General features: G+C 48.1%; 1 protein-coding gene across 1 annotated transcript; it reads right to left on the bottom strand.

Moving 5' to 3' along the window:
- Positions 1–5814: 5814 nt before the first annotated feature.
- On the bottom strand, positions 5815–8096 carry CLDN2 (claudin 2). Its single transcript, XM_069100376.1, has one exon. It carries the CDS (start codon positions 7952–7954, stop codon positions 7259–7261), a length of 696 nt encoding a protein of 231 aa, XP_068956477.1. The 5' UTR covers positions 7955–8096; the 3' UTR covers positions 5815–7258.
- Between the last annotated feature and the right edge of the window lie 983 nt (positions 8097–9079).

A 9079-nucleotide genomic window follows, 5' to 3' on the forward strand; every position in this document is an offset into this window, starting at 1 on the left:
ACCAGAGCTGGAAAGAACAGAGACTGTTCTGAGCCTTAGGTTTCTTTGTCCTGGGGATGGTAGACCAGGCTAATGGATTGAAAGAGAGTTCTGGGTCAAAAAGGCCAGGAGAATCCAAGTTGGAAGGGACCCAGGAGACCAGCAAGTCCAGGCCCCTAATTTGACAGAGAAGGAAATTGAGGCCCAGGGACGGGAAGTGATTTGCCCAAGGTCATCCAGATAACAAGTGTCAGAGGTGACATTTGAACCCAGACCCTCAGATTGCAGAAGAAATGCTCTTTCCATGTGGCCTTTACCCTTTTCACATTCTCCCTCCTTTGGTAGCAACCCATAGTGGGTCAATGGGGCTTCTCTCCAGTCTTAAGGCTCAGAAAGGGGGAGTAGTTACACTCTCTGGAGGCAAAGAGGTGGTAGACAAATAGGCCTGCCTTGTACAAGGGTCAGAGCAGCAAGCCTGAGCTCTGGCTCCAGATACAAAGGCCCCACTATACCCCCAAGCCTCTCACTTGGCCCAGAGCTAATCTAAATTACTTTATGGCACAGATTGAACCGGGGAACTAAGAGTTATTCAACTTGGACCCAGACCTGGGAGACTTTTCTAAGAAACTGAAGGACTCTTGCTCAATGGCCAACGAGGGGGAGAGCTAGGCTTTGTGTTCTTCTGGTCCAGCGTCTGGGCATCAGGCTGCCAATGAACTTGTCCTGACGGAGTGGGGGGAAGATGGGGCACTGGGCCCAAGGAGAAAGCCTGCTCTCCCTCTGGCTGGCTCAGACTCTCCTTCACCCTCTCTCTGTCTCTGTCTTTGTGTCTCTCTGTCTCTGTCTCTCTATTTCTCTGTCTGTCTGTCTCTCTCCTTGTCTCTGTCTATCTCCATTTCTCTATTTTTCTCTGTCTCTGTTTCTATTTCCATGTCTCAGTCTCTCTATTTCTCTGTCTCTGTTTCTGTCTCTATTTGTCTCTGTCTTTCTTTTTTTTTCAATTTATTTATTTATTTTTAGTTTTCAACATTCATTTCCACAAGCTTTTGAGTTACAAATTTTTCTCCCGTCTTTCCCCTAACCCCACTCTAAAATAGTGAGCCTACTGAATATCTCTTTCCCCAATCTGTTCTCTCTTATATTCTCCCCCACCTCCTACCCCCCAACTTTCTAGTAGGGCAAGATTGATTTCTATACCCCAGTGCCTGTATATCTTATTTCCCAGTTGCATGTAGAAAACAATTTTTTTAATATTTGTTTTTAAAATTTTGAGTTACAGATTTTTTCCTTCTTCCCTCCTCACTCTCCTTCACTGAGAGGACAGGCAATTCACTGTAGGTTGTACATGTGTAGTTAACCAAATCATTTCCATAGTAGATATATTGTGAAACACTAACTATATTTCCCTCCATCCTATCCCACCCCCCCAATTATTCTATTTTCTCCTTTGACCCTGTCCCTTTTCCAAAGCATTTGCTTCTAACTACCCTCTCCCCCAATCTGCCCTCCCTTCTATTGTACCCCCTCTTATCCCCTACCCCCTATTTTCCTGTAGGGTAAGATACCCAATTGAGTGTGTATGTTATAAGTTGGGTCAAATTAAATTTCAAATTCAAATTCAATTCCTTAGGTCAAATTCAATGAGAATCAGGTTGTCCTATTCCCTTTCACCTTCCTGCTCTTCCCCTCCATTGTAAGTTTCCTCTTGCCTCTTTAATATGAGATAATTTACCCTATTCTATCTCTCTATTTCTCCTCCCATTATATTCCTCTCTCACATCTTAATTTTTTTTAGATATTATCTCTTCCTATTCAACCCATCCTGTGCCCTCTGTTTATGTATACATAAACATACAAATGCCCACACTCACATATATATTTATACACACCTACACCCTCCTAAACATACATATATATGTATGTATACATATATATATGTATACATATATATATATACACACACACATATGTATTCCCTTCAACTATCCTCATACTGAGAAAAGTCTCATGAGTTACAATTATCGTTTTTCCTTGTAGGAATGTAAATATTTCAACTTTAATAAGTTCCTTATGATTTCTTTTTCCTGTTTACCTTCTCATGCTTCTCTTGCTTCTTGTATTTGAAAGTCAAATTTTCTGTTCAACTCTGGCTTTTTCAGCAAGAATGCTTGAAAATCCTCTGTTTCATTGAATGACCATATTTCCCCCTCAGCTCTGTCTCTCTCTGTCTCTATTTCTATCTCTGTCTTTTTTCCCCTGTCTGTCTCTTTCTTTCTCTCTATTTCTCTGTCTTTCTTTCTCTCTGTTTTGCTGTCTCTATTTCACTCTGCCTCTATCTCTCTCTTTCTATCTCTATTTCTCTCTGTCTCCATCTCTATTTCCCGGTGTCTGTCTCTCTCTCTGTCTCTATTTCTCTGTCTCTGTTTCTGTCCCTATTTGTCTCTGTTTCTTTCTATCTCTATTTCTCTGTCTGTATCTGTCTCTATTTCCCTGTCTCTGCCTCTCTGCTTCTATCTATAATTCTCTCTGTTTTCTCTCTGTCTCTCATTGTCTCTAGATTTCTGTCTCTTTCCTTTTTTATCTCTGTTTCTGTCTGTATTTCTCTGTCTATCTATTTCTCTGTCACTGTCTTTCTGTTTCCCTGTCTCTGTCTCTTTGTTTCTATCTATTTTCTCCAGGTCTCTGGATGTCACTGTCTCTGGGGGCCTGGCATTGGGCTCTCCTGGTGCTGCCTCCATTTTCCATGGATAAATATTGGCAGGGGTGAGCATGAGGAGCTGGTCTCTGATAGGCCCTTCCTAGGATGGAGGAGCTGGGACAGCACAGCCAGATTTGGAGAATAGACGATGGAGGTGATAGGCCATCTTAAGTATGGCTTGATGGTTCCTTGGGGTCCAGACCCTGAGTGTGCTTCCAAATGTCAGCTCTGGCTGTGGGGAGTGGAAGGCGAATTGTGCTCAGCTTTCTCTGCCCTTGGTGCCTGGTGGGCTCTATTCTCCTCCCTAGGGAGCTGGGCTAGGGCTGGTGATCCCCTGACCTCCATGCCCAAGAGACATTTACTACTTCCAGACTCGTCCTGCTACCTTGGCCAACATTGGCTGGCTGAATTAATGAGTCTTCCCTTAATGGGGGATGGGGACCCTCTCCCAAAATCCTCAGCCTTCCCCTATATTGGTGTAGGTAATGAAGGTGCTCAGACCATCAGATTATGGCCGTGGCCTGGTTACCAGAGGCAGCTGGGCCACAGACATGGGTATAGAGTTGGGGAGAGTCAACTGTTTGCTCCCCAGCCTGGGTGTAAAGGTGCCTGGGTTCACAGATCCCAGCTCCAGAGCAAGAAAGAACCTCAGAGGTCAAGCCTTTCATTTTACATGAGGAGACTGAGGCCCAGAAAATAGCTTTCCTAAGATGACACAAGGGAATGTGTCAGAGGCAAGACTTGAACCTGGACCTTCTCACTCCACTGCAGTGTTGTCTCTGCCATATCACAATGGAACTGGGAGATTATCAAGCGGGTAGGAACTCAGAAGTCAGAAGTCCTCCTTTTATGGACTGTAGGACACATACCAAGAGAGGCAATGACATTCGTCCAAGGTCAATTCCTTGGTCTCATGAGACTAGGTTAGATTTGGGTCATTGCTCATCATTAATTTTCTATGGGCCTTTAGTCCCCTCATTTGGAAAATGGGGATAATCAGAAAGGACTTCAGTGCTGGCTCTGCAACCAGGGTGACCCTGGGAGATTTGTGCCCACTCTCTGAGCCTCAATTTCCTTCTTTGTAAAATGGGACAACAGGACCTTACTTCCTAGAGTTACTGGGAGGTTCACATAAGGAAATGGATGGCTAAGCCCCTTTGAACTCTAATCAGCTGCTGTGGTTGTTAGCCTTGATTAAAGGCCTTACTCTGTGTCAGGTAAGGTGCTATTATTATAGCATTATCAGATATGCCCTGCCTACCTCACAAGACAGTCAGGAGACTATGTCCCGATCACAGAGAGGGAAGACCTTGGCGAAGTTAAAGGCTAAGGGGCTGTTATTTCTCTGGCATAGATTCCAACTTAGGGACTTCCTAGTTGTGTGATGTGGCAAGTCCCATAACCACTCTCAGCCTCAGTCACCTCATCTGTAAAATGAAAATTATTAAAACACCTACCTCCCAGAGCCGTCGTGAGGATCAAAGGAGAGGCACACAAAACTGAAGTCAGGACATCGCAGAGCTGGAAGGTGCTTCAGAAGCTATCAGGGTCACCTCTCTCACGTGGAGAAACTGAGGCTCTCTACTTATGCAAAGGCACACAAAGGATCCTAGGTCTAGAATTGGAAGGAATCTCAAAGCGCATTTGGTCCAGCTGCCCTTGTTCTACAGAAGAAGGAACTGAGTCCCATAAGGGGAAGTGACTTATCCAAAGTCATACAGGTAGTAAGCTTGAACCAAATTCTTCTTACTCCAGAAATAGTGATCTTTCTCACTGTGTGATGGAGTCCCCTTAAGGTGCTAAATATATATATGTATATATGTATGTGTGTGTATAATAATACATGTATGTATATGTATGTGGATGTCTATTAATATGGATGTATACATGCAGATATGCCTGTCTATGTGGATGGTTATGTTTATGTATGTGTCTGTGTATATATATATATGTATATATATATAATATACATGTATATGTGCATGGGTATGTGGATATGGAAATGGATGTATATATGGATGTGCATGCATATGTTATGGATATATACATGTATGTATATGTGCATGTGTAGGTGGGTATATATGTGTGTATGTGTATATATATCTAGAGAGAGAAGCCCAGGGTCCCACAGCCAGTGTGTGTCAGGAACCAGACTCAAGTCAATTCTCTATCTGTTAGGGGTGGGGAACCTGACGCTATGGGTGGCCTTCTAGGTCCTCAAGGGCGGCCCTTTGATGGAATCCCAAGTTCACAGAACAAATCCCCTTCATAAAAGAATTTGTTCTGTCAAACTTGGACTCAGCCAAAAGGTTGCATCCAAGGACCTAGTGAAAGGCATATGTGGCCTCAAAGCCACAGGTTCCCCACCCTTGTAAACTAAACCACAGTCTCTCTCTCTCTCTCTCTCTCTCTCTCTCTCTCTCTCTCTCTCTCCTCTCTCTCTCCTTCTCTCTCTCGCTGTCTCTCTCTCCTTTCTCCTCTCTCTGTCTCTCCCTCCCTCCATTTCCTCTCCTCTTCTGTCTCTGTCTCTCTTTCATGTATACACACACACACACACACACACACACACACACACACACACCCTTCTCAGGGGCAGTGTGGCTTAGTGGATAGAGATCTAACCTGGAGTCAGGAAGATTTGAGTTCCAGTTTCCCTTTGTGCCCATACTGACTCTATAAATGTCAGCTATTGCTACTATGTACCACTCTGCCCAAGAATGGGAATTTCCCTGTCAGCCCAAAGAACAGGCAGTCTAGGTGTGGGTCTTGCTCTCTCCCAGGGAAAGAGAAGTGTGTACCTGTTGTCTTCCCAAGACTGTTGGGTGGTCCAGTGGGACCCCTAATCACCACAGCTCTATCCCCTGCCTGCCCTCCATGCACCACCCCGTAGGTCCATTCCCTGTCCCCCCATGTTGTGGGCACAGTGAGCTCATTCCCAAGCTGGAGACTCAAGCTGAGGAGCTTTGAGCCCTCCCAAGGCCTCAATGGTCTCAGAGGCACCAGCAACCACTTCACTTTCTTGGCTTCCTCATACCCTGAGGTACTGAGTCCCAAGACCTGCTCCCTCCAGCCATGGAAGGCAGCCCCTGCCAGATAACCAGGCCCGCTCTGCTTGGTAACCATTCAATAACCAACCATTTAGTCAAAACAAAAGTCTTTATTGAGTGCTCACTGAGAACCACCACTAGGCTCAGTACAGTGGGAAAGATGGTGCCATCTTTAAGCCCACAGGGAGCTTATAGTAAAGCTGGGAAACAGCCCACAACCAGGGACAGAGAACTAACATTGCAAGGCAACTGGGCCAAGGAGCCCAATGGGTGAGACAGAGGTGTCGGAAGGCAGAGCGATAGAGAAGGACAGGGTGCATGCGCTGGAGTGATGGAGGTTGAGGCCTTCCAGGAGGAAGGTCAGGGGAGCCATGTGGGCAAATCTGGGCAGGGAGGCCTTGGGAAGATGTGGTGCTCAGGCTGGAGCTGGGGACTTCTCACTGGGGACTGAAGCTGGACATGCTCAGGATGGGGAAGGTGCCAACAGGGCCCTCCCTGCTTTGACGTGGTGGGATGGGGTGGGGGGCAGGGTATGAGGGGTGAGGATATTCTCAGTTCTCCCTACTGGTCTGGGATCCCCCTAGGGGGTGACCACTGGGTCTCCAGGGCTCTCAACAGTTCTCTCTTTGAGGCTTATCTACCTGGGGCTTTGGTTGCCCTGCTCAGGGACTGGGAGCTCCCCTGGACACTACTCTAGTTCAGTGAGATGGGGTAAGAAGAACCATTTCCTTTCTGGACCCTTGAACTGAGTCCTTGGAGGGGTTCCCTTGAAGCCTTTAAACACATACACACACACACATGCACACACACACACGTGCGCACACACACATGCACTCCTTTTGGCTTGGTATTTTTATTTTTTAAATTTTCCTATTCCTCAGGAACTATAGGGAGATGTCAGGGTTTTCCTCAGACTCCAAATGCTCTTCCCCAAGCCAAATGGCATCTCTAGAAAAACCGGTTTCCTCTGCCCTTTTTTATCCAGGGCTGGATCCTGGTAACAGGTGTCCCCCGGAAAGACCAGGCTTCCGCTCTAATTCTACTGGCCGAGTGGATGTGACCCCCTCCCAGCCAGAAACCTCTTGGGAGCTGGGCCCTCCTGCCTCTTTGCTTCTAGGAATGGGAATGGAGAAGCAGCTTTGGGCCCAGCTCTTGGCCAATCTGGTCACACTGCCTTGGAAGGAGTCTTGGCAGGAGGGGTGTCAGGTTCTTCAGTCCATTGAGTTGAGAAGGTCTTGGAGAGGAGTGGGGAGGCTAGGGAACTGGGGTGGGTTCCCAGACCCATGAGGCAGATCCATGCCTATAGGCTGGGAAAAAAGGGCAGGGAGGGGGCTGCTGGCTAGGGAAGGAAGCCTGTGGGGAGGCCTGCAGTGTCAGCCCCCCCTGGTCAGACCCAAGGGACTCCCAGTGTCCGTCCTGTCTTCAGCATTGCCTTTTGCTTGATCAGATGGAAATGTCTCTCCCCAGTGTCAATGAAGAGCCATGGACTGGCCCTCCCATCATGGCCCACTCTCCCCCCCCTCCAAGGCACTCCTTACACATACCCTGTCAGGCTGTAGGAGTTGAATTCACTTTTGCCTCTTACGGTCTGGCCCGGCGGAGGGGAGGCCCTGGTGGTTAGGGGCTGAGCTTGGTAACTGCTATAGTAGGCAGAGCGGCCTCCCCCTCGGGCTGGGCAAGAGAAACAGAGGATGGTGCCAGCCACCATGGAGAAGAGGGAGGCAATGATGCCAAGATAGAGAGCCTCTCCGATCTCGAACTTCATGCTGTCGGGCACAAGTGGTGAGTGGAAGTCGCGGAGGATCCCGTGGAGATTCCAGACAACAGGGATGAAACCTAGGAGGCCTCCCAGGAGGAAGAAGATTCCGCCCACCACTGCCATCCTGTCTTTGGCTGGGGAGTCCTTGCAAAAGACAGTGCACCTCATGCCCACCACAGAGATGATGCAGGCCAGAGAGGAGATGGCACTTGAGGCTACCATCATGCCCTGAGCAGCCTGGATGTCTGCAGGTAGCCCCAGCAGGGTGCTGTAGATGTCACACTGCGTGATGCCTGTGCTTTGGGTGGCACACTCCATCCAGAGACCCTTGGAGAAGCCAACGGCCGTGACGATGCTGGCCCCCACATAGGAGCCCGTTCTCCAGCTTGGGAGCAGCATGGCTACCAAGGTGCCCACCAGCCCTATGAGGCCCAGGATGTAACCCAGCAGCTGGAGGCCGAGAGATGCCATGATGGTCAGAGAGTCTCCACCAAGAGTGCCCCTATTGCCCTGATGCTGGCTCTGGTTCCCTGGGTCACTGGCTTCTAGCTCCTCATGGCAGAGTTACTCTGGAAAGCAGGACTGTCTCTGTTCCCTTCTCAGGAGTGTCTGAGGGAGGCTACAAGCTGACTAAAGAAGCCACCTAGAAGACAAAAAAAAAACACATAAACCAGATTAAATATTGACCAGAAGCTTATGAGAAACCAGAAAATGCTGGGTGCCTTTTGACCTTTGTTATCTTTAGAAATAACATACGCAAAAACTTCCCGACTTACTTTGAAAATTGAGCCAAAATGTCATCACCTCCTGCATAGGCCTAAACCCCAGGGTGGCAGCCAGATAAAGGAAGGAGGCAGGGCAGCTTCGAGGGGGGGAACAAAGACACATGCCCCTGTGGCAGGCACTGGCCCAACTTTCTCTGCTTTTCTAACCAGCAGTCTGACCCCACCTGACCATAGGAGCTGATTCAGGTCAACTGGTCATGGGCTGAGGGATACCCAGAGAAGGAGAGGGATTCTGGGAAGGGGATTCTGGACTCCCTGGGACACCAGAGGCTCAGAGGGCACAAGCTGGGACCTAAGTCAGTTGCTATGGGACCAATGGCTGGGTATTGGGAGGCAGCTAAGGACAGTTATCCCTGTTCTCTATTCAGGTCCCTGGTATGTTCAGGGGTCTGAACAGTTGACTTTCCCCTTAGACTTCCCAGGTGTCTCAGGGCATAAGTTGACCCATACCCTGGGGTTGCCATTCAGGAATAACAGCCCTGCCATGGTTGGGTCCTTGGAATTTAGAAGAGAGACTCTCCAGGGTTTGACTCCCAGCCAACTTCTATGGAGGGAGTTTCACAAATGACAGGCAAGTGTCCTACACTTGGGCCAATAGACTGGCATAGGCTCCTTGACCACTTCAGGGGTCATCTTGTTCAAGCCTTTCATTGTACAGATGAGGAAACTGAGGCTCAGGAAAAAGAAGTTTCTTGTCCAAGTTTTCAAAGGTAGGGAGTAGAAGAATCAGATTCAACCCAAGTCCTCTGATTCCAAAGTCAGTGAGCATTCTTTCCACTAATCCATATGTTGGTCTTGGAAGGAAGGAACA

The sequence above is a fragment of the Petaurus breviceps genome, unplaced genomic scaffold (genome assembly GCF_028583685.1).
Source record: "Petaurus breviceps papuanus isolate PSGF00001 unplaced genomic scaffold, PetGlider_PUasm1.0 400, whole genome shotgun sequence".
NCBI lineage: Eukaryota > Metazoa > Chordata > Mammalia > Diprotodontia > Petauridae > Petaurus > Petaurus breviceps.